The following is a 25,803-nucleotide window of genomic DNA, read 5'->3' as shown; positions in this document are numbered from 1 at the left end:
AATGCTAAATGTTAAAGAGAGTATAATTTATAATAAATGATAATTACAAAGAGTTAGTTATCACATTTTTTAATTTAGTAATCTATTCATCAAGGTCAATGATTTTAACCTAAAAGTTATAATTCACTACAAATTTCAGTGCTGAGCATTCAATACAACTTTTTTGCGCAACTAAATTTTTTTCCCGCTTTACTTATATAATTTTTTTTTTCCCGCTTTGAAAAAAAATTAAAAAAATTTCCTATCAGCAAGTGGGACCCCTAGTTCGATGGCTATCCATCCTGCAGCGCTGTTGCCAACCCCTAAATTTTGTTCATAGCCCCGGAATACAGGTTACTCCCACTATCTCCTTTATTCGATTTAACATTTTTTTCTTTCTAAAATTTGGTTTTCCAATTTCTTTTCGTACTCTAATTCTTCTTCCTGAGACGTTTGGTTACCGAGAAAATAGAAAAATATTAGGTTTTCTAGCATATGGCTTATACTTATAAAAAAAAACTTCTGTTTGAGATTTTCGTAGGGTGTATTAGTTTCAGTTAAACCACGAAAGAGGATTGTTCTGGGAACGTACCGGACTTTCATATCTCAGGTACTTGAATGAACGGTGAAAAATTGTGGAAGAGGAATGCTTTTTTATGAATATATAGAACCAATTTTCGGCAGGCGAGGGTTTGATTGCTGAGAGAACTGAGATAATAAGATAAACTGGGTTATTTTCATGAAAGCGAGACTTTAATTTGACTGGGAAAATGACTGCAGAATGTAGATAATTCTTTGAGAACCGGACAATGGGATGTAGGGCTCAATTTTGCAAGATGTTTTTCAAGAATTTCCAATATATATTACCTGTTGCTAACTGACATTTTGGGGGGATTTTTTTTGGGCTTTATTTTCAGTTTGTTATGCTGCGTTTGGGTGCCCAGAAAATTCGGGGGAAAAGAAAAGAAATTGTTTGTTGAGATCTCGTGTTATGATTGTTTTGGTTCTTGATAGAGTCTAGTACTTTAGTTAACTGAATTAAGCTCAGATTTTTATTCTTATTGGAATAGAAATTAATTAATTTGTAGAAACTTTTAGTTTTACTCTGGTTTAATATTTTTCTTGTCATTATTTGGGGCAACCAAACTGAGTAGTAATATATTTTTGTGCTTCTTTCTTTAAATTCAGATATTATAGATCATTACCTTTTTTAGTTAATAATTTGATCGATTGAGAGATACATGATTATGCATTACCCCTGGTCATTTCATTTATACAGTACGGTTCCATTTGCATGTCATTCTGATATGGGAACTGTCATTGGAACTTCAGGTCACTGCACACTTTTGAGGCTTTCTTCCTTTTGCTGCTATGAATTCATGGCATGCTATCAGCCTTCGCTTGTGCACATTCATTCCTTGTGGAGGAGCTTTGCATGCTTAGGAAGAAACTTGTCAAGGGCTCCAAACAATGGATATTGTTTGTGCAATCTAAAGAAACCATATCTGATTTTTCCTTCACACAAACTATCCAGAAAGGTATGCTCAATTATATGTATCTTGCGATTATTAGTCTCTAAATTATATTGCTAGCCTTCTTCCTTGGTGGTGGTAGTGTTAATAATGAATACGAAAAGTAGAAGTTTTGCTAGTATAAATTAATAAATAAACAAACTTATATATATGGGTTAGATTCAATTTACACTTTGTGAAACTTTTTGTTAATGTTACACCACTTAATAAATTTTAATCGAATTTATATTTTTACACCATCAGATTACATGTTCTCTCTATTCTAAAGGCGCATCTGAAATTTCATGTAAATGATGTCATTTCCTACCAAATCTATAAATCTATATAGATTTGGATATTTTGTAAAACACTAATCCAATGAAATTTAGAGGGGCATAATATTGACAAGAGTTAAACTAGATGTAGCTTGAACATAATCCTACATATACATACGTCTGTGTGTTTGTGTGTGTGTATATATATCTATACATTAATATATATAAATTATAGGAAGAGCATGTAATCCAAGTGTAGGTTTATCAAAACACTAATCCAATGGAAATTTTTGGAGGGGCATAATATTGAAAAGAGTTAAATAAATAATATATCTATATATTATATTTATATTATATGGATAGAAATATGTATCTATCTATCCATATATGTGTGTGTAATTCTCATCAGTACTGAGTGGTAAATTATAGATTCATGTTAACGACCCCAATTAGCTGGGATTAAAGAGGTTAGCTTGTTCTATAAATTATAACCTTAAGGGAGGCAAATATAGTACAGGCAAAGGCTAGGCAAGGAAACCTACTGATTCTTTATGAAGCCTAAGATTTTGCCTTGAAATGTGCGAGGGTTGAAGGAGAGGGATAGGAATCCCTAGGGCTGATAATTTTTGACACGACTCGTGAATCCAACACGAACACGACACAAAGTTATAGGGTTTGGGTTTATGTTAATCGGGTGCGGGTCATAAACGGATCAACCCGAACTTGACACGCCAACTCATGTTGCCAGCCTTAGGAATCTCCTTAGAGAATGGAAGGTAATATTGTGTGTTTACAAGAAACTAAATTGGAGCTTGTGTCTAGGGGAGTTGTTCGTAGTCTTTGGGGCTGCCATCATGCGAATTGGTATTTTTTGGGTTACAGAGGGGATTCTGGAAGGGTATTGTTAATGTGGGATAGGAGAGTGATAGAAAAAATTAAGGAGTGTGTGGGGGCATTTTTTGTTGCTTGCTCTTTAAGAAATGTCAACAACGATTTCAAGTAGGCTTTCGCGGGTGGATACGGGCCAAATGTTGACAATGACATAAGAGTGCTTTGGGATGAATTGGCTGGGTTGCTGAGCTGGTTGAATTTACTGTGGTGCTTTGGGGGTGATTTTAACATCACCCGCTACTCGAGTGAGAGATCTAGTAACACCCGTTCTTCCCCTGCTATGCTGAAGTTTTCTAAGTTCATATTTGAATAGGGTGTTATGGGTATTCCCTCTTGTGGGTGAAAACCTCATATGCTCTAATAATTGTGATCCTTCGTCGTGGTCCAGGATTGACAGGTTTCTTCTCTCTCTTGATTGTGAAGCCCAATTTCTTCATGTTTCTTAGAGGAGGCTCACTAGACTTTTATTGGATCATTTTATATTATTGCTTTATTGTGGTGTTGTTGCAAGAAGCAAATGGTATTTTAAGTTTGAGAACATGTGGTTAAAGTTAGAGGGTTTTGTAGAAAATGTGAGACAATGGTGGATGTCCTATAACTGTAACACCCCATTCCCATATTGGGAAGAAGAGTAGCTCACATAGAGTGAATGGTTTATAAAGACACTCATGGGCGCTTAGTCTTATATTGGTTTCATATTAGGTGAGACTAGGCTGTATAAGTGATTCTAGGGAAGTTCCAAATTGGTTAATCCTTTTGGAGTGATAGTGCAGATGTAGCTAGCTTTTTCTTTGGGTCGTTACAAATAGTATCAGAACAATTTAGTAATGACATGTGGCATTAGAGCATTGCATGACGTGGCCCTGATAAGAACATCAGAGATATAAGCAGGGAGATTGTAACACCACAATCCTATATTGGGAAGAAGAGTAGCTCACATAAAGTGAGTCGTTTATAAAGATACTCATGTCCGAACGGTTGCTAGCTGTTTCTGTGTTTGAAAATGAATTCCGAAATTTCTCGAACTCTGGAGGGCGTCCGGACGCACTCACTTTCTGTTCAGACGTTGGTCCGTCCGGACGTTTCTCTTGGCTGTTTGGATGGTCAAGTTGTTGAATTTTTTGTTAGCTTTCCAACGACACCACTTTCATTTCGATCCGATACTTGAGCAAAAAATTATGATAAAAATATTGAGACGTGTGTAGAATTTTCCTGGAAATCTGAAATTGCCGGCGTGTGCAGAATCTTTCTGAAAATCGGAAATAGCTTTCTTGATACTTGTGACATTAATACTAGTGATATTATGACCCTTTTCATCTGAAGACTCTGAATAAAACGGCAACCTTGTATAAAGCAGCAACCTTACATGGTAGTAATTTTGTCAACATAATGTAGCCAATAAAACTAACAAACTCCCCCTTTGGCTATTCTGGGACAAAAATCACTTGACTGGTTAAAAAAATACAAATCCGGTCCAAAAACAATAATTTAAAATTAAAGATGACTTCTAATTTTAACCGTGTGTGTGTGCTCAAGTGTGCAACAAAATATCAAAGTGTGGAATTTAAAAGAGATAGATATTTTGTTAACGAAATAGAAACTCAATTAAGAGAAAAACTACTACGGGGCAGCTAAATCTAGGAAATCCACTATCAGAAGACAAAGCTAGTACAAAGATAGTAACACTCACATACCCTTATGTAGCGATCGTATCTAGCACTCTGACACTTAACTCAACGTGAAAGCCTCCCAACTATGTCTCCTCCTTGAAGGGGTCTTCTATGAATTTTTTTATCTTAGGACTCCTCCCTATGATAGACTCTACACGAGCTAAGTAACCACACACCGCAAGACCTGATGGTTTTTCTATGGCATTCTTTTAGTCTTCTTGGGGGTTTCTTAAAGATCTTTTGAATGTTTTTCATGAGTTTCAACTTTCATGCTCTAGATAAGTTTGAAAGAAGCCTTATAGGTGCTTTTTGCTCTTATTCCCAAGAAAGCTGGGGCGGTGCATATTAAGGAGTATTGTCCTATTAGCCTAGTGGGTGGCATCTATAAAACTATCTCTAAAGTCTTAGCCAATAGGCTGAAATTGGTGTTGGAGAAGATCATTTCTAGGTCTCAGAATGGCTTTATGAGGGAGAGACATATTTAGACTCGGTCTTTGTTGCAAATGAATACCTTGACAATAGAATTAGATTAGGGGTTCCAGATGTACTTTGTAAATTGGACCTAGAGACGGCCTATGATCATGTTAATTGGGATTTCGGGGTGTATATATTAAGGAGATTTGGCTTTGGGAAGAAATGACGCGATTGGATAGCACATTGCATCTAAACAATGTGTTTCTCTGTATTGATTAACGGGACTCTTTCCCCTTTTTTTTGATAGCTTTCGTGGCTTGAGACAGGGGATCCTCTTCGCCCTTTGCTATTCGTCGTTGTCATGGAGGCTTTGAGTAGAATGCTGTTTGCCATTGTGGATAGGGGCTTTTATTTGGTTTCTTGGTGGGGTCCAAGAGTAGTGATGCTCTCCTATTGTCTCATTTTTTATTTGTAGATAACACCTTGATTTTTTTGTTAGGCAAGTTCTGATCATCTTCGTCATTTGCAGTATTTGTTTTTATGCTTTGAAGCTTTCTTAGGGTTGAAAATTAACTTGGCCAAATTAGAGTTAGTTGTTGTTGGTGCCGTCCTATAATGCCAAGTCTATTTGGAATGACATCATTGAAAAGATAGAGCGTCGCTTGGCTAGTTAGAAAATGATGTATTTGTCTAAAAGTGATAGGGTTACCCTTATAAAGAGTACATTTTTCAATTTGTCTACGTATGTTATGTCCCTCTTTCCTCTTCTTCCAGGTGTTGCAAATTGTATTGAGAAGCTTCAACGTGATTTCTTTGGGGTGGGCTAGGTAAACAGTTAAAATATCACCCAGTAAGTTGGTCCAAGGTTTGTTCTCTGATCTTTGAAGGAGGGTTGGGGGTTCGAAACTTGTTGATGTTCAATCAAGCTCTTAAGGAAATGGCTATGGTGCCACACGTATGAGAGAGAGGCTTGGCGGAGAGTGGTGGTAGACTCTAAATTCGGTAGTACGTGGGGTGGGTGGTGTTCTAATGAGTCTCTTGGGATGTATGAAGTGTTTATGGAAGAATATTAGTAGGGGTTGGGGGAAGTTCTCTAGCCATACCGGATTTGAGGTGGGAGATGGCTCAAGGTCAGTTTCTGCCATGATTTGTGGTGTGGAGATATGGCTCTTAAGGACTCATTTCCAGATTTATTTGACATTGTGTGTGTGAATAGTGCTTCTATTGTGGCTCACTTGGAGTTTTCGAGTGGCTCTACTCAATGGAATGTAAGCTTTGTTAGAGCGGCTTATGATTGTGAGATGGATGTCTTTGCCTCTTTCTTTAAGGTGTTGTATTCAATTAGAGTGGGACGAGAAGGTGAAAACAAGCTTTGGTGGGTCCCCTCCAAAAGAGGTGTGTTCGTTGTTAGATCTTTCTACAGTGTCTTAGCTTGCAATGATGGCTTACGTTTCCCTTGGAAAAGTGTTTGACGGACTAAGGTTCCTTTAAGGGCGGCATTTTTTGCTTGGTCGGCAGCCCTATGAAAGATTGTTACCATTGATAAATTGAAGAAACAACATGTCATCGTGGTTGATTGGTGTTGTATGTGTAAAAAGAATGGAGAGTCCGTGGACCATTGTCTTCTCCATTGTGAGGTTGTCGGTACTTTATGGGATGTTTTCTTCAATCGATTTTGGTTGTCTTGGGTTATGCCTAGACGAGTAGTCGACTTGTATGCGTGTTGGTTGACTGTCAGGAGTGCTCAGAGTGTTGCTGTGTGGAAGATGTTACCTTCATGCCTCTTGTGCTGTTTATGGAGATGAATGATAGAAGTTTTAAGGACCGTGAGAGGACCTTTTATTTTTATAATCGGGGTATCCGGGGCTTCACCCTGACTAGATCTCGAGAACACCGTGCAAAATGCCCCCTCCACATGGGTCAGGACCGTGAGAGGACTTTTGAGGAGCTTGAGTCGTTATTTTTCTATATTTTGTATGTTTGGACAAGAACTTTTATTTCTCATTTGGTGATTAGTTATTATGATTTCCTTGTTCTCTTTTCTTTCTGTAGTTATGTGTTTTCTCATGTGTGCATCCTGTGTATCTTGGGGCACCTTACGCTTTTAATGATATTTTTGTTACTTAAAAAAAATATGATAGCATGTGGGGAGGGCGGTGCTCCAATGACTTTTTTGGGTCCTACGTGGTTTGGGTATGGAAAACATGAGGGGCTAGGAGGTTTTCTCAAGATTTGTGAGATTAGAGGTGGGAGATGGGGCTAAGGTTGGATTTTGGCATAATGTGTGGTGTAATGATTAGACCTTGAAGGCAGCTTTCGCGGCGTTGTTTGATATTTCTCAATTTTAGGAGGTCTCGGTGGTAGATCATATGCAATTTTCGAACGACACTTTACAGTGAAATATCACGTTTATTAGATCAATGCATGATTGAGAGATGGAGGTGATCTCATCGTTCTTTAGTTTGTTGTACTCTCTTAAGTTGTGGAAAGGTGGCAAGGATAAAATTTATTGGATTCCCTCCAAAAGGCGGTTTATCACGCGCTTAGCCCTTCCGTTGGCTCTCTCTTTTCTTGGAATAGCATTTGGAGAAATAAGATTCTTTCGAGAGTGTCGTTCTTTTTTTGGACGACAATGTTAAGAAAATTTTTGACCTTGGATAACCTGAGAAAGAGGTACACCAGAGTGATAGATTGGTGTTGCATGTGTAAAAAGAGCGATGAATCTATTGATCATCTTCTGCTCCATTGGGAATTGGCTAGAGAACGGTGATAGAGTTGAAAGCTATCATGCTCAAGTCTCTTTATGTTTGGAATGCTGCCCACAATAGTTCTTGCTTTTCTAATTTTCTAGATATGATGAGGGCTTCTTTGGGTTTTAGGGTTGTTTCTTGTGGGTTTGTTTGGTTTTTCTTTTTGTGGGTTGGCTTTGGTTGTTCCTATGTATACTCCCGGTGTACTTAGGGGCGTCTTACGCTTTTTATAAAATTTTCTTACTGATCAATTTTTTTTTTTTCTAGATATTTTGGATTTGTGTTATTCTTGTTCTACCTAGTCAGGTGTCTCTCTTGTATGTTCCCTATGTACTTGGGTTGTGCCCTTCTGTGTTTCTAATAGAATTTGAATTACTTATAAAAAAGGACCGTGCCTCATAAAGCGAAGGTCAATAGTTCCAATCTCCCCTTAGAGTGTCATCTCTGGCTTTGAAGTACCTCGGTCTTTTGTTAGGGTAAAAAATTCCTTATAAAAAAAAATGGAAGTGTATGATGGTGATGGCAGGGCTTGTTGACAAAGTTATAGGGTTTGTGAATGAAATTGTTTTTGAAGACGGGCTGGTTATGGGTGGAAGTTTGTACTGAAATGCAGAAATAAAAACAAGAGAAATGAAAGGAAGAAGAAGAATAGTAAGCCTCATAATTTGTTTAAGCCTTTACGGCTCTCACCTGGAAGACGGTAGATGCATTAAGGAGGAGGAGAATTTTGAATTACCAAAGACCTCTAATACGAAGAATTCTGTTTTCAAATACCAAAAAACACTTTTCAGACAATAATTATCAAACACTTTTAAGACGATGTGGTTTTCACATAAAACAATTTTCAGTTTTCATATTCGAAAACACATTTTAAAACATAACATATAAATCACATGTTTGGTAGCTGGCCTGAAAACTATTTAAAAATATACAAAAATAGGAACTAGTGTCAGATATGTGGGTTAAAAATAAAAAAATAGGAGTCAATGTTAGATATGTGGTGGTTTTGCATGATGATTCTGTGTGGTGGCCGTGGATCTGTTTGGCGGCCTTGCGGGGGCTGTCGGATCTTTGTGACAGCCATTGCAGTGGCTGCAGATCTGTTTGGTGGCCCTGCCCCCTCATAGAGACAAGGGGTGGCGGCTGTCACCTTTAGAGGCCAGCCTCCAGCAGGCCCAATTATTTTTTATTTTATGTTTTAAAAACAATTCCCAAATTTTTGCTTTTTGGAAATATTTTCAGTTTATCAAATGAATTTTCTTTTATGGACTCCAACATATAACACTTTTTCAGATGTGGCCCCTAGCAAAAACATTTCTCAATTTTAAAATTTTCAAAACCCAGAACTAAAGACACATTTTGAAAATTTTACCAAACAGGAAATATTTTCAAGTTAAAATTACGTTGTGGAAGTCCTTCCTCAAGAAGATTCAGAAGTCTCTCATGAGATTCCCTATAGAAATTTGTTGACAACAGCCTATATTTCATCAACTTCAAGATGTCCTGTTGAAATCATCTGTCAACCATGGGGTTGAGTTATACCTTTTTTTTGAGTTATACCTATGACCATCTAAATGTGAATTAGGAGAAAAAAAGGTGGCAGACATGCACTGCACAATATGGAGAATCTAAATGTGAATTACATATGATGAATAACAAATAAAAATATTTATGGAAGCCTGATAGTCACATTTTCTTTACAGGTCTTGATTGGTTTTTGGGCAGGTTTTCCACTTTCAGAATTCAGCCAAGAGATTTCAATAGATTTAACTTGGGCTTTGTGTCCGATTCTTGTTTTCTCAGGGCTATTGTAATTTATCCAATAATGTGAAGTCATCTTTACCTGGTGTTATTCATGCAACTTCTCTCAGTAACGTGGTCACTCCTTCCGAAAGTGAACAAATACTTTGCCAAGATGCACTGCTTTATCCAGCCAAGAGTGAAGAAAGGGCACTGAATACTAATCCTTCAGATGGTAGAGTAATGCTCATTGATGGCACATCAATCATCTATAGGTCTTACTACAAGCTTTTAGGTATCTCGTTTTACTTCTCATCTTGGCTAACATCAAATGATTTTGTTAGGACAGAGTTGGAACTTTTGTCTTGCTTCTTATGTTTATTGGACTTGATTCACGGTACTTGTATGTTATGATGGACTCTTATAAATTAGTAGTCTTATTTTACTGCATGAACTTGGATTACCTCATCCAAAATATTGAAATTTCATTTTGGAAGAGTGTTATTCCTTGTGCGTCAGGCCGGGAGTGTTCATGGATTGGGGTGTGTTTTTGTATATCCTAAAAATGTTTAATTCCGGTGTTTTGTATGGGGTGGCATTGGGGATGAGGTTAAATTCCATCTAGTGAATTGGGAGAGGTTTTGCACTCAGATAAAATCAGGTGGTTTAGGAGTTCGAAATTTGATTCAGTTTAACCGAACATTGTTGGGAAAGTGGTTGTGGGGGTATGCTATGGAGAGAGAGGCTTTATGGAGATTGGTGATCGAAGCTAAATATGAGTGTATGAGGGGTGGTTGGTCTTCAAAGGAGGTAATGGGGACATATGGAGTGGGAGTTTGGAAACATATTAGATGGGGATGAGATAAGTTCTCCAATTTTGTCTGTTTTGAAATGGGGGTTGGGTTAAAAGTAAGTTTTTGGAATGATCATTGGTGTGGGGATAGACCGTTGAAGCTCTATTATCCGGCTTTATTCAGTATTGGTCGGTACAAAGACACGTGGGTGGTGGATAATATGCTCTTTCAAGATGGAATTATCCAGTGGAATGTAATTTTTACACGACCGGTCTAGGATTGGGAGATGGAGCTGGTATTCTCTTTCCTTGAGTGGCTGTATTCTGTCCAATTACGACATGGAGAGGAGGATAGATTAGGCTGGAGTCTTTCTAAGAGGGGTAAATTTGAAGTGAAGTCATTCTATAAAGTGTTAACTAGCCAGGATGGTCCTTCATTTCCATGGAAGAGTATCTGGGGAGTAAAGCCTCCTTTGAGGGTGGCTTTTTTTGTGTGGACGACTGCTTTGTAGAAAATTTTGACACATGATAATCTGTAAAAGAGGAATGTTGTGGTGGTTGAGTGGTGCTGTATGTGTAAGAAGAGTGAGGAGTCCATTGATCACCCAATGCTTAACTGTGAAGTCGCCAGAGAACTATGAAGTTATCTTCTTACCCTGTTTGGAGTAGATTGGTTTATGCTGAGATGAGTCATCGATTTGTTGTACAGCTGGGGTGGTTCGGTTGGGTGTGTGGTACCATTAAGGAAATTTGGAGGTTGGCTCCGTTGTGTTTAATGTGGTGTCTTTGGCGTGAGAGGAATGCTCGGCATTTTGAAGACGTAGAGACATCGTTAATAGATTTAAGGAAGCTTATGCTTAACACGTTACATCTTTGGATAGCGGCACATCATAATTTAAGTGTTTCTACTTTTGCAGATTTTTTGAATTTATGTTCTTCTCTTTCTTCCTATTAGGAGTTCCCTTGTATACTTCATGCGTATTAGGGTTGCGTCTTTCTGTGCTTCATTAATGATATGGAATTACTTATATATAAAAAAGGTTATATCTAATGATTTAGACAATTTACTGCGTAAGTGGTTTGCAAAAGATGCTGGTAGTACCTGCTGTTATTATAAAGTTACAAGAACATTTGGGGCTTGAAAGAGAACTTTTCTGTTTGGACTGGTTGCCAAATCAGTGTACTTTCTGAAAACCATCATCAGAAATACCCCATGGACCATTTGAAATTTACAATAATGGCCATTGCCCATTGGTAATCCACTCTACAAAGTAGCCTTTTACAGATTTATCAAGCATTTCTTCTGCAACAGACAAAATTTATCAGTGTATTATGTTCCATTACTTTCAGTTATCCATCCTAACTAAATTCTACCATATTCGAACCTCTCAGAGTCTCAAACAATGCATGTCGGTTGTGCTTAATTAATGATAATGAAAGTACTTGTAAAAAAAAAGTATGTCGGTGCAGTATTGGGTGTTAGATCCTGCCGGCGTGAAGGTTTGTATCGGAGGTGAGTTATCGGAATTCTGTTTGTTTGTGTTTTTTGGTTTTGAGAGATCGGTTATTTGGGATATTTCTATGTGGAAGCGAAGCTAAATCGTTTGAGATTTGATCTGAGATTGGGATTGTTGGTGTCCGGTTAGCAGAGAGAAGCAGGGGTACTTTCTGAGTGGTGATATTGAGCAGACTGAGTTTGGTATGGCTGATGAAGTCGATGGAGGAGTTGATTAAAGGATAAGACGGGATTATATGTTGATAACACTGAAATGCAGAGGCATAAGACCATTCAGTTAAGACAGTAGGTGCCAGAGGATTTTTTCCCCTCAGGCTTTCAATAAGCTATTTACTGGCTTTCCTTGTTATCTAAGCAATACAGTCTTATGTTGGAGGCGAATGTTTCCAGCAGCTACCCAGTATTTTGATTTCTAGTACTGGCTAAAAGATACACTGCATTTAAGGGAGAAACTCCACCAGTTGACTAGTCTGTTTTCCAAAATATTGAGATTCCCTTTTTGCGGATTATTCACTCCTTATGTGTTCGCAGCAAATTTTAGCTTCAGAATGCAACACAATGTCAGCTTATAATAATCAGACAGATTTGCATTTTTTTTTTCTTTTTCATTGACTAATATGTTTCTGCTAATCATTATTTTGTTTTCTTTTTATCGAGTGTAGCAAAAGTGCACCATGGCCATATGTCACATGCTGATGGAAATGGAGATTGGGTTTTAACTATATTTACAGCTCTATCTCTCGTAAGTAATATTTATATTAGGTTTGTGAATTTTCTTTCAATTTGTTTCTTCTGCTGTTCTCACAATAGCATGGATTTGATGCGACTCCCCTTCCCAGATTCGAATGCAGATTCTTGTCAGAGTTGTATTTTCTCTTAATAAGAGATCTGGCATCAAAATTATGGAATTTTGTGCTTTTACTCTTTTCTATTATGAACTTGAGAACGAATATGTGCAGTCTTAACCATTCTCTATGTTTGTTGTCCAGTATTCTACCAAGTATGGTTAGCCAAAGGATTATGGACCCCCAGAAGCTTAGTGGCACAACATTTTCATTTGTCTTGCTAATGAACTCTCTATATTCCACTTGGAAACTTGAGATAGAGTAATACTGATGTAGGATTTTTTAGACGAGTAGTTCTGCGAATGTGCTAGAAGAGGACAATTATTGAAGTGTTCCTAAGACTGTCAACTACATTCACTTACCTATCCTATAGTGTCAACTACATTCTAGTTGAAAATTAAGAACTGTTTAAGTCTATGGCTTCTTGTTGAAAATTCATATTTGATCTGGTTGTAGCATATCTTTAACATTGATTACAAAATTTGTGAACTTGAAAATTGTAGAAATTAGTTTTAATTTATTAATATCAGGAGTAAGAGATCTGCACTTTTTACTCATTATGGAGTTATTTTTAACTTACACTGCGTGTTTTGCTTTTAGACCTGTTCCATTAGTCTTTGGGCATTCAAATATAATCCATAAGTGAAATAAAAGTATAAGTTTTCAGGATATACACATAAGTCTAGTCAGATATGGTTATGGGAAGCGAAAAGGTCTCTGGTCTTCCTACTCCAAATATAATCCATAAGTGAAATAAAAATATACATTATCAAGATATACTCATTAGTCATATTTGGTTATGGTAAGAGAAAAGACTAGTGGTATTTGGACCAGATGATGATTTCCTCCTTCAAGAAGGGTGGTGAATGATAGGCCCGGGACTTGTGCTTGTCTATCAAATAGAGAAAAAAAATTGGTTTTGGTTTTGGGAGTTCTTTGTTGGTCTAGTGCGAGAAGGATATGTGTTAGTACTTACAGGAAAATGACATGTACATTTTTTTGTGAACTTGTTGACTATGCTAAACTTTGATTACCTTGGTTATTAGTGATAATTGTGCTCTAGGTATCCCCTTGTAAACCATCCACAATTGAACTTATTTTCGCCTATCATGGCTTTCTTCCTCCCCCTGGTTCCTTGGGGTGTTCATGTGTTGGGTAGGTCAGGTCTAAGGGGGATATTTCTAATCAAAATGTCCCTATTGGTTTTATAACATGCCCGCCTGAACTGAATAAACACCTTTGAAACCGCTGGTTTGATTGTAGGGAAGTCGACCTAAAGGTGGTTTGGGTTGATCGGTTGTTAAGGCCAGATCATAATATCCTCCACCATCCCCACACATATAGCTCCACTTGACCACATCCCCTAAAATACTTAAACGAGCCAAATAGGTAAGCATGGTAATTGAATTCAACCCTAACTGAAAGGGAAAACGTCAAGATTTGTTGTCAAATCCAGAATCTGAGTCATAAGCCAGCTTGAGCTTGATTGATCATGACATTGACAGAGAAGCCATCAAGGCCCAAAGACAATGCAGTGTAGGTCACAATGGAGGTGATCCTGGAGAAGCTGGGGTGGGAGTCAAGTTTGCGGTGTGTGTGGATGAGTTGTGTAGTATGATGGGAAAGGGGCTGTGGATGAGATGAGGATTGGAGGGCTGAGGTCAGGCAGTGGCACCACTGGGTGAGGCCGATAGAAGCAGCAGCGTGAGGGGAGGGGGTTATCAAAGTAGATTTAATTAAGTCAATTATTCAGTTGTGGGCAGGTTCATGAGTAACCATGAATATGCCACTTACAATTTGCTACATGTGCTTTAATATCTATCTATATGAATTTTTAATTTTATAGATATATACTCAGGTTCGGATTACCATCGGTTGGGAAAATGGAAAACAAAACACTGAACCTACCCCGTTGGGTTGTAAAAATATTGAACCAAACGGAACTGCTGCCTTGACAGAAAATGATTGAATGGTTGGGAGGTGGTTTAGCGAACATCCCCACCAGTCTCTCTGCAAAACAGTTTTGACTGATGGATTGATGCAGCACATTATTTGATTCTTCTTTAATGTTAATATATTCAATTTTTTTGAGTATGTTAGGTCTAAGACATTTCTAATTGTTTTTGTTCTTGCAGATAATTGATGTTCTGGAATTCATCCCTACCCATGTGGCGGTATAATTCTTTTCCATTAAGAATGTGCGTGTGTGTGCGCTGCTTGCATGTATGAACTCATGTGTGGTTGTATAAATATGTAACTTTATATCTCCCAAACAGTTACTTTATTCGTCTGTTTCATTTAATGGATTTTTTATTTATTTATTTTTTGCATATTGTTTTGTTTTATTGGGCATGTTAGAATTGCATTCTTTTTGGTGTAATTTTTTTTTCTCTGTTGCGCGTCTTTTTTCTTTGGCTGGTAATAAGTAGTGTCACACAACCCTAGGTGGAGTAGTTTACAGTTCTTATTTCATTTGTGCAGTTTTCATACGCACATGAGCCATCAGAAGGTACATAGAGTCTGGAAGAATGATGTTGTTGTTTCAGTAGCTTTCCTATGTTATGTGCTGTTTTTTGTTGCGGCTACTCGTTTCATATTAGGAGAAAGCTTTCCGTTTTCTTTTTCTCCTTTTCCAGATTTTGCTTTATTGTTGTGTTTGATTCTTATGTAACCTTAATGGGGTTTTCCTATTCTTTTTCTCTTTCTTTTTAGCATATTTTTTATATTTAATTTTTGGAAGTTTGTGCTCATCATTTTTCTTTTGCCATGCAGGTGGTATTTGATCATGATGGTGAGCTATTTGGCCACATTTTTCATTTCATATTATTCCTTTCAAAGTATGCTTGTGATCTATTCTCACTCTGAATTGGTAACTATTTTAGCTGTTGCATGCATACAAGAACTCTTTCTGCATGATCTAAACTTTAAAACTTGCTAATTTTTTCCCTGGAGTGAATCTACAATGAATAATTTTGGCCAGTGGTGTTTTATTACCTAAATCTTTTCCTTCCACCTTGAAAAATTATAAATGCCTTTGGTTCTGGGTCTCATTAAACTCTGGGAGGTTGTGGCTTGACAGCGAATATCGGTGCTACTCAGCTGGTATAAGGCCTGTAGGATTTTCAAGAAGGAAGACAATAATTTGATATCCTGTTATATTTCATTTCCTGTGCTTTCTTATAGTCATTGTTGTGGGCATTTCTTCTTTTGTCTTAAGTTGATAATTGAAATTTCCCCCACTATCGTTAACAAGTGGAGGTACTCTTTTATCTTCTTAATATCATCAAAGGGCATGTGATGTATTCTATCCAGAGAAAAATCTTGGATTGAGGAAATTTACAGTTAGGTTTTGTTGCATATTGGAACCAATTGAAATTGGGGTTTTAGCAATTTAAGGCTTTGATTAAATCTGATTGTACATCCTGGAAATCACAAAAAAGACACTAGAAGGGGGATGGAAAACAAAAATAATAAGGGATAATTGCACCATTGATCCTTGTGATATGCCATAATTATTTTTAACTCCCTATGGCTCAAAAAGTTCATGGGAGGTCCTTACACTTAGCAATAATTACGTTTTACTCTTTGGGTTGATTTTCCATCCACTAGTTTGACGGAATCTGTTACCATACACGTCAGACCCAGTAAAAAATTGACACGTGTCCATCTGAATAAAAAAATATAAATTTGTTAAAAAATAAATAAATAAACTTATTTTTTTTAAAAGAAAAGAAAAAAAAAGAAAAAAGAAAAAACAAAAATGGAGAGAGGGGTGGCCGCGCGCTACCCCTAGAGGCCACCAGGGGTGGCGTGCAGCCACCCCTTCCCATTTTTGTTTTTGTTTTTTTTAAATAAGTTTATTTATTTATTTATTAATAAATTTATATTTTTTTATTCAGATGGACACGTGTTAATTTTTTACTGGGTTTGACGTGTATGGTTAACAGATTCCGTCAAACTGGTGGATAGAAAATCGACCCAGAGAGTAAAACGTAATTATTGCTTACCACAAAGACCTCTCATGAACTTTTTGAACCATAGGGAGTGAAAAATAATTATTGCATGCCACAGGGACCAATGGTGCAATTATCCAAAATAATAACTACGAGCATCACACCAAGTAGGTTCCTCGGAATTCCTCCTAAAATAAAGCATTAGGTTTTCTAGCGTTTGAGAGAAACTCTAAATTGATAGCAAAACTCGAATAATAGCGTCTTTACAAAAGTCATTTAGGCTTCCTGATGACCTACTCTAATAGCACTCTTTCTTGATTGTAAAAAAAGACTTATTTAGATAGGACATTAATATTATAGAAAATGAAAAAGACAGCTTTGTCAAACGGTTCCCCCGGATTTGTAAATCATGGGGTTCGATCGTCCCGCTCTTCACAAATCTCCATGTCCGCGTGATTCGAATGCCTTAGACGTTGTGCTTGGACTGGTAGCTGAGAGCAAGGCAAACTGAGAAGAATGAGCTCCATTTCTTATGCCGGGGTTTCTGTTCCTCGCTGATGATGAGTTCTTTAGCAACCATGTGAGTGACACGTGGTGGCGTGTCTAATGCGATTCCCGTAGGGGGTTGCCGTTTGCGGTTGAGCATGGAGAGCTGTTTCATTGTGGACGCTAGATCCTTTTGTTTTTCGATGTTGAAAGGGTTAGCAGTGCTTCGGGTGGAGGAGAAGAGGAAAGAGTTCTCAGGGGTTGCTCTTTTGGGGATGAGATGCACTGCTTGGTTGCTGTCGATGGTGGAAGAGGTATTGCGAAATCCTAGGTTTGAGGATTTCGTCAAATCCTTTAGGGAGGGGTCTAAGGCGACCATCGTACAAAGAGTTGAGAATAGGTCTGGTCAGTTCTTGGAGGCAGCGGTTTACGTTGTGAGTGGCTCAAGAGGGTTGATTCTGATTCCTGAAGGCCATGATGGGCGGGGTTGGAGCCGTGTTTCTGGGGAGCTGAGCAAAGCTCTGTCCTTTCTTGAAGCCACAGATGGGTCTCCATCTTCTAGTGGTCCTCTGGCGATGAAGAAGTTGGGTAAGGAAGTAGGATTTTTGTTGTTCGCGGAGGTTATGCACTCGGCAGCGACCGTCTCTATCATGGGTTGCCGGCCTCTAGTTCAGACAACGGGTTTATGGGGTGCGGCAGAGGTTGAAGATGCACGACTTGTGGTGGACTGGTGCGAGTTGGAGAAGTTTCATCCGCTGGGTATGGAGATGGAGGTGTTTCGGTCGGTAGTGGATTGCTACGCTTTGGAAATGCAATCGCTTGGTCCCTTGGGTAAGAACCTTCGTGTTGATGATCGTTTCAGTTTTCAAGACTTCGTAGGTAGCTTGGCTTGCGTCAAGCTGCAGAGATTGAGGTCAACGCTTCAGTGCAGAAAGAGTTTGGTGTGTTCACGAAGATTTTGGATGTTTCTCCGAGGCTTTAGATTGGGTTTGTGGGTTTTCGAAAAGACTGGGCTTTAAGTCCACTTTTGGGCTTAAGCGTAAGGACTGTGATTTTGTGGTGGGCCGGGTGATTAAGAGGTATAAGTCTGTACTCAATGGTTTCCACATTCAGGCTGGGTCCAGTCGGTTGGTGTTTAAAGCCCTATGCCAAGAGGGTCATAGGTCCTAACCCGGTTTTTGGGCCCATAGTATTCTGTGGGTACGGGTCCTGAGCCCTCATTGGATTATGGTGTGGATGCGGGGCGGTTCTCGGTGTGAGTTCAAGTTTGGGGGTTGATCAGATCTCTCTCATCTCCTCGAAGCGACGTTTTCGGCGGCCATGGATGCTTCTATGGTTACGAGTACTGGGCCTTTGTTGGGTTATGGTGCGGTTGTTGGGCGGGTCTCGGTCCCAAAAGCATTTCCAGGTTTGCGGTCTTCAGCAGCAATTCCAGGTACTGTTTTGACCTTCTATGATCCCTATCAGACGTACTTTGGATCGGAATCTATTCTGGCATTTTATGGATGGGATTTTATTGTTCCGGCGTCATCTGTGCATGCCTCTTCTTTCCTTTCTACGCACGTCTCTGAACATTCTTTCCCTACCGCTATTATCCCTTCTGTGCAAGTCTTTGGTCCAGCTCTTTCTGAGCAAGAACCGGGTATTTAGGGGTCTTCTTCGGTGGTTTTGGAAGATACTAGTTTTGAGGAGTTTCCTTCGGTGCCGGGCTTCACTGTTGTTGGGTCAGATTTTTCGGGGGCAACAACGTTGGGTGAACGGCTTCGTCTCTCGCTTCCCGTGAGTTAGAGTCTGGGGCGCCTATCCATCCGTTGGAGTCTAAGTAGGTGTTGACGTTTTCTCGGAAGCGGAAGGATGTACAGATTAACAAGACTTTGATTGCCGAGTCTTTGGCAGCAATCACCGCCTCTCCTTCTCCGCTGGGTCCTCATTCTTCGCCTCCAATGGAGACCGTGGCAGTTACAGAGCCTCCGTTTTGCCGTGGGTTCCTTCTTCCACGCAGTCCTTCTTCTCTGCCAATTGAGATGGGTGAATCTTCGAGGGGACGTGATTTTGAAGAGCCTGCAGGTTCTCTTGGGGCAGTGTTTGACGCTACGGTCTGCCATCAAGCTGTGAGGATTTCTTTTGAGGGGAACGTGAAGGGTTTTTAGGATGTTATGGTTCAAGTGGTTGAGGGGCAGCGTCTTGAGGTCCCAGTTTCCAATCCTAAGACTAAAGGGAATAGAGAACTACAGAACCTTGAATGCAATATCAGTTATGATGCTAGGAGTCTTGGTTCTACTCGGGGCAAAAGCAAGAGGGCTCTTGTTGTGATGTAATGTTGCTGAGGGATTTTGTGCTGGTTTTTGCTGGAGTGCTTTGGGATTTCTGTTGTGGTTGGGTCGTTGCGGGTTTTTTCTTGTTTCTCTTGTTTCTTTTGTCTTTTCTGTTTTTGTCTCCTTATGTATACTTCCTGTATGCTCAGGCGCACCTACACTTTTTATAAAATTTATTTGATTACCTATTAAAAAACAAATATTATAGAAAATGAAAATGAATGACCAAAAACCCTTACTAATTGGACCCACAACAAATAAAAAAATTAGGAGCTTGTTTGGCAAATCGGTTTCTATTTGTGTTTGAGAATTGTTTTCGAGAACAAAAACCAAAAACCGTTTTCTATTGTTTTTTTGTTAAAAAAATGTTTGGCAAGCTGTTTTTGAAAACAGAAAACAGTACCTAAGGCGTTTGGACAATTGTTTTCCAAACAGTTTCTAGTTAATAATAAATTAATTGTTAAATACAAAATTGTTGGGTGATGTCAAATTTGTGTTTTTACATATTTTTTTTGTTTTCAATTATGTGAGGATGACTTTTCTATAACTAAATTATGTGATATACTTTGTGTAACTGTGTTAATAAATAGCACGTAACCAATGATGCAATCTTAACATGATAATCTATTAAAAAAAATACAACGAATAATTTTCAAATTTAATACAAGAACCTACAAAAAAAAAAAAACCAAATTGATTGTCTTAATTACAAGGTATAAATTAGATACACTTGTTGGAACTCCCTAAATTCAACTGAAATCAACAAAAGCATCTAATGGGTACATCGAAATTTGTAAATTTCATCGAACCACGAACACCTGTCAATAGCCATTCATAGATTAATTCAGAACCATTATCAATGACCACATGTATTCCATGAGCAACAAAGTAACCCACGTCTCCATCAAGCAACACATCTCAATCCATCAAGCCTTGTCTTCCTTACTTTGCGTCGTTTTCCCTATTTTCTCTCCTTTTGGTATGAAACTATGAATAACTTCAACGCATAAGACAATACAAGAGGAAGAAATTTAATAGAGAGAGATAGTGACAACGACGGAAAGACATGGCCAGGGGAGGGCATATTCAAAGCCATTGATTAGCCCCAAGTTACTGCAATTTCAGCCCCCATCGGTGAGAGGAGTGGAGCAAACCCACACCAACACTGACAATGACGGAAAGATACGGCCAGGGGTTGCCGCCACCACCCATTCCACGGCTTCACCCCTTTCACTCACCATCCTTACCGATTCCTTTCTCACACCATCTCTGTATCATTCTGTCTTTCTCTCTCTCTTGCTCTGCTCATTCTCTCTCTCAACACTTCTCTCTATCGTTCTCTTTAGTGTGATGTGAGTTATAGAAAGAAAATAAAGAGGGGGAAGCTCCAACAAATGAAAATAAGGGAAGCATTCCTGTAAGAAGGCAGAGGAAAATGAAGCTGTGAAAATTCGAACCACAAATCATGGCAACTGTGCGGCACTGTGCACTTAAGTTGAAGTGCGTGTTTTGGTCTCTATTTTGGTGAAAATAGAAACCTATTTCCGAAAACAGGTTGAAACTGTTTCCTGTTTTCGTGTTTCTCCGTGTTTTTGTTTCTAAAACAAGTAGCCAAACGCCTCTCTATAGTGGTAAAGCATGTTTTGCTGTTTTGGAAACAAAAAACCTATTTCCAAAACAGGTTGCCAAACAGGCTCTAGACTTCTAGAATTGCTATGAACAGTGATTACTACAATTTAGTGAACCGTTACTTCCAGCAAGCAAAAGTTAACTCCCACATAAGATACACATTGTAATTGTCCCACTGAGATTGATAAATGTTACCCTTCTTGATTCACCTGTAAACTTTCAGGGGCTAATTTCTATCAGCATATTGCCTTCTTGCTCACTTCCTGTATGAGGCTTGAGTTTTTTATCGTTTCATAGTGGTCAATTTTTGTGCCTGATTATCCCTCTCTCTCCTTCTCTTTCCTGCGCACGAGGACACACACACATGCACTATGCATGTGCTTTTTAACTGAATCTCAGTTCATACAGTTCTTGTGCACACTTGACTGGTGTTCAAGTTCGTTTGCCAGTGAATGTTTAACCTCTGGAAAGGAACAGAGGTAGTTGTGGAGCTTTATCTTCTAATTTGTGTCCTGCGAAGCTAAAAGAGAAACCAATATTCATAACCCATTGCCATATTATGAAATCACTCCTTTTGGGATGCCTGATAGTTGCTGCCTCTCCTTAATGATGTTGAAACTTGTATGAATTTTTTATTTTATTTTATTTGTTATTATGATGTTTTCTTAATTTTGTTTGCAGCTGGAGGATAGTATCTGGAATCATGCTTCTTTGACTCCTTAGTTTTGATTGAAAGGATATGATTAGGATGATTAATGGTTTTTTTCCTTAATTCTGGTTCTTTTCCAATCATTTTCCAGATAGTTGCTTCCTCTCCTTAACGTTGTTGAAACTTGTATGATGTTTTTTATTTTTTATTATTGTTATGTTTATGTTTTCGTAATTTTGTTTGCAGCTGGGGGATAGTATATGGAATCATGCTTCTTTGACTCCTTAGTTGTGATTGAAAGGATATGATTGGGATGATTAATGTTTTTTTTTTTCCCCTTAATTCTGGTTGTTGTCCGATCATTTTCCATTGCAGCTGGGGGATTGTATCTGGAATCATGCTTCTTTGACTCAGTTGTGATTGAAAGGATATGATTGGGATGATTAATGGTTTTTTCCCCCCCCCCTTAATTCTGGTTGTTGTCTGATCATTTTCCATTGTTGCTCGATTGGGGGGTTTTGAGTAAGAGAAGTGGGTATTTTAAGTTTGAGAATATGTGGTTGAAGTCAGAGGGTTTTGTGGAGCAAGTGAAAATAGGGTTTTGTGGAGCAAGTGAAAATAGGGTGGAAGTCATACAATTTTCAGGGTTCCCCTAGCTTTGTGTTGGCACGTAAATTGAGAGCTTTGAAAATGGAAAAAATGGAATGAAGAGATCTTTGTTGATGTTGGGAAGAGGAAAAGGAGTTAGTGGATGGTGATCAAGCGCTTGATATTATTGCAAAAGGTCGATTGTTGATTGAGGAGGAAAGGAGGAGTATTCTAGGGATTTGGAGAGGCTGATTTTCTTTATGAAGAAGTAAGTTGGAGGTAGAAATCCAGGCTGCTTTGGTTGAAAGAGGGTGATAAGAATACAAGTTTTTTCTTTGGGTGGCAAATTCAAATAGAAGAAATTATACCGTGGATGCTCTAGCTGTTAATGGGTCTTTATCTTCAGATTCTATGGAAATAAGGGAGTACGTAATGCAGTTTTATTCGCAACTCTACTTAGAACAGTTTAGTTGGAGGCCAAAGTTGGATGGCTTTTATTTTAATTTCATTGGTGAAGATGAGGGTTGGTTGGAAAGAAAATTTGAGGAAAGTGAGGTTTATGAAGTGATGAGAAATCTGAATGGAGGTAAGGTCCGGGCCCTGACGACTTCTCATTGGCTTTTTTTCTAGTGTTGGGAGGTTGTAAAAGAAGATATAATGGTAGTATTCAAGGAGTTTCGTGGTAGAAGAACTTTTTATTTTTTTATGACGAGGAACCCCTCTAAGGCAGGGCCACTTCTTGGATCCATCCCTGTCGGATAAACCTCAGACCCGTGCAAAACGTCACCTTCACATGGATCGGGTAATACTCTGGCTTCGTCAGCGGTTGGCCCCAAGGAATTGTTTGCACCAAGGGGATTCAAACCTTAGACCTAATAGAAATGCCTCCAAGACCAAGGTCCTTACCACTTGAGCCAACCCCTTAAGGTTAGGTGGAAGAAACTTTGAAAAGAGCATAAATGAAACTTTTATCTCTCTAGTCTATGGATATTAAGGATTTTCGTCCTATAAGTTTTGTGGGTGGTATAAATAAAATCATATCTAAGGTACTAGCAAACATGTTGAAAATGGTGTTGGAGAAGATCATCTCAAGCTTACAGAATGCGTTTATTAGAGGGAGATAGATATTGTTAGTTTTGGTTGCTAATGAATGTATTGATAGTCGAATTCGATCAGAGGTCTCTGGCTTGCTGTGTAAATTGGACTTGGAGAAGGCTTATGACCACGTGAATTGGGAGTTTCCGTTGTATTTATTGAACAAAAATAGTTTTGGGGGAGAAATGGCGTGCTTGGATAGCAAAATGTATATCTACGGTGTGATTCTCCGTTCTTGTTAATGGTGTTCCCTCTGGTTTCTTTAGTAGTACTCGTGGTTTGAGACATGGAGATCCATTATCTCCTATTTTTTTTATTGGTGGTATTGGAGGCCTTGAGTAAGATGATGTCGGCTGCAATGGATAGATGGATATTACCAAGTTTTTCGGTGGGGTTGAGAAATAATGAAGATTTTGCACTGTCTCATCTCTTGTTTGCGAATGACACGTTGATATTTTGTTATGTTGATAGTGAACAACTACACAATTTACGTTCTCTCTTTTTATGTTTTGAAGTGATGTCGGAGTTGAAGATTAATTTATCTAAATCATTGATTATTCCAGTCGGTGAAGTGGTTGATGTAGAAAGTTTGGCTAATATCTTTGGGTGTAGAGTAGCTATGCTACCGTTGAAGTATTTTGGTCTTCCTTTGGGAGCATCTTAATAAATCTACTTCTATATGGAGCGGCATTGTAGAAAAAATGTAAAGGCGTTTGGTTAGTTGGAAGAGGTTGTATTTGTAGAAAGGGAGGTAGGCTGACCTTGATTAAAAGTACATTGTCCAATTTGCTGATGTACTATTTGTCTCTATTCCCCATTCCGATTGTTGTGGCTAAAAGGCTAGAAAAACTTCAGTGAGATTTTTTATGGGGCAGTATAAATGATGAGTTTAAGTTTCACGTTGTAAATTAGTCGAAGATTTCTTCTCCGACGCAAGTGGGTGGTTTGGGGGTAAGAAATTTGACTCAGTTTAACCAAGCTCTTCTAGGCAAATGGTTATGACATTTTGTTACGGAGAGGGAGGCTTTGTGGAGGAAGCAAAATATGATAGTATGAGTGGAGGTTGGTCTTCTGAGACTGTAGTAGGACCCTTTGGAGTTGAGTGTGGAAACATATTAGGAGCGGGTGGGGAGTTTTTTTTGATATGAAGTGGGAAATGGAGCCCATATAAGGTTATGGCATGATTTTTATGGTGTGGGGACCAGCCATTGAAGGAATCATTTCCGAAATTGTTTAGTATCGCTTGCTGTTTTCTAATGGAAATATTCAGTGGAATTTATCTTTTATCAAACCTGTGCAGGATTGATAGGTAGAATTGGTGATTATGTTTTTTAATGTGTTGTACTCTCTTAGAGTGAGACAAGGTGGTGATGATAGTATTTGGTGGATACCATCCTAGAGGTGAAAGTTTCAAGTACAATTGTTTTATCAAAGGTTATCCACTTTGACTAGTTCATAATTTCCTTGGAATACTATTTGGAGAGTCAAGGTTCCATCGAGAGTTTCTTTGTATGGATAGCGGCTCTTGGGAAGATTCTGACTTTGGATAACTTGAGAAAGAGAGAAGTCATAGTGGTGGATTATTATAGCATGTGTAAAGGGAGAGGGAATCCATAGATCATCTTCTTCTCCATTGTGAAGTGGCAAGAGAATTAGGGCTTCGATTTTTAGCATTTTCGGAGTAGGATGGGTCATGCCTAGAAGGGTGATAGAGTTGTTGGATTGTTGGAGATGTTAGCCGGGAAGTCGTTCCATTTTAAACGTTTGGAGGATGTCCCCTTTGTGCTTAATGTGGTGTATATGGAGAAAGTGGAATGCAAGGTGTTTTGATGATCGTGAGGTTTTGGTGGTAGAGTTAAAGAATATCTTAGTCAAATCGCTTTATACATGGACAAGGGAGCTTAATATCTCATAATTTTTTAACTTTTTTGATTTTGTGATTTTTGTTCTTTTTCTCATTAAATAGGTTTTCTCTTTTCTCTTGTAGACTTCCTGTGTATTAGGGTTGCACCCATTTGCTCTTTTAATGAAATGCATTAGTTATTAAAAAAAAAAACCTGGTTCGGGGGATATATATGGGAAGATGAATGGATTTCTTTAGAACGCGGCAAAAGCATTTTTTTTTTTGGGTCTCTTTCAACTCTGAATTCAAGGTCGTTTCTATATATGAAGATATCAGAGACTAGATATTTTTGTCATTACCTTATTGTTTGGACCTATATACCATTCATATTGGGCTTTTGTTTTTGTTTGTTGGCTCAAACTGAGTAGTAAAGTTTTCTCTCTAGCTATCTTGTGTTTGCTCCCTTACTTTCTTTTCATCTTCTTTGTTTTTTGTTTTTTTGGTGCTGCTCCCTTACTTTCTTATGTTGCATATAATCTAGTTATTGGATTTTAAAAAAGAGATTTATTCAGTACATAGAGATGAGTACTATTAGGAAAGGTATCATAACAGAGAAGAGAAGAATGAAAGTCATTGCATACTATATAATTGTTGCCTTTTAATCTTTCACATGAGGATAATTGTATTAGTTGGTTAATTGCGATGGCAGTTTTTTTATAAACAGACACAAAGATACTTGTAGGTATGTGCGTCTCAACATTTTCATCACTGCCATAGGAGGTTTTTAGAATTTTTGAAATTTTTCTTGGAGAAGGCTGGAAACTATTATGGGATAAGAAACGAAAGTCTATTTTAAAATTT

The 25,803-nt window shown here is 38.3% G+C and overlaps 1 protein-coding gene across 3 annotated transcripts in view; it reads left to right on the top strand.

The window, feature by feature from the left end:
* Positions 1 to 229: 229 nt before the first annotated feature.
* LOC133879507 (uncharacterized) overlaps positions 230 to 25,803 on the top strand; it is a 51,146-nt gene continuing 25,572 nt past the window's right edge. Inside the window, exons 1-6 of one of the 3 annotated variants that reach the window (XM_062318089.1) lie at positions 230 to 332; positions 1,312 to 1,517; positions 9,294 to 9,525; positions 12,202 to 12,281; positions 14,520 to 14,558; positions 15,157 to 15,175. In XM_062318089.1, coding sequence (XP_062174073.1) covers positions 1,359 to 1,517; positions 9,294 to 9,525; positions 12,202 to 12,281; positions 14,520 to 14,558; positions 15,157 to 15,175 — 529 coding nt within the window. In that variant the 5' untranslated portion in view covers positions 230 to 332; positions 1,312 to 1,358. Of the gene's footprint in view, positions 333 to 387; positions 590 to 1,311; positions 1,518 to 9,293; positions 9,526 to 12,201; positions 12,282 to 14,519; positions 14,559 to 15,156; positions 15,176 to 25,803 lie in introns of those variants that run through there. The other 2 variants (XM_062318096.1, XM_062318082.1) reach the window with 2 other exon arrangements.

This window comes from Alnus glutinosa, chromosome 1 (assembly GCF_958979055.1).
Source record: "Alnus glutinosa chromosome 1, dhAlnGlut1.1, whole genome shotgun sequence".
Taxonomy (NCBI): Eukaryota; Viridiplantae; Streptophyta; class Magnoliopsida; order Fagales; family Betulaceae; genus Alnus; species Alnus glutinosa.
The sequence above is the reverse complement of the archived record's forward strand: the minus strand, read 5'-3'. Positions and strand labels throughout refer to the sequence as shown.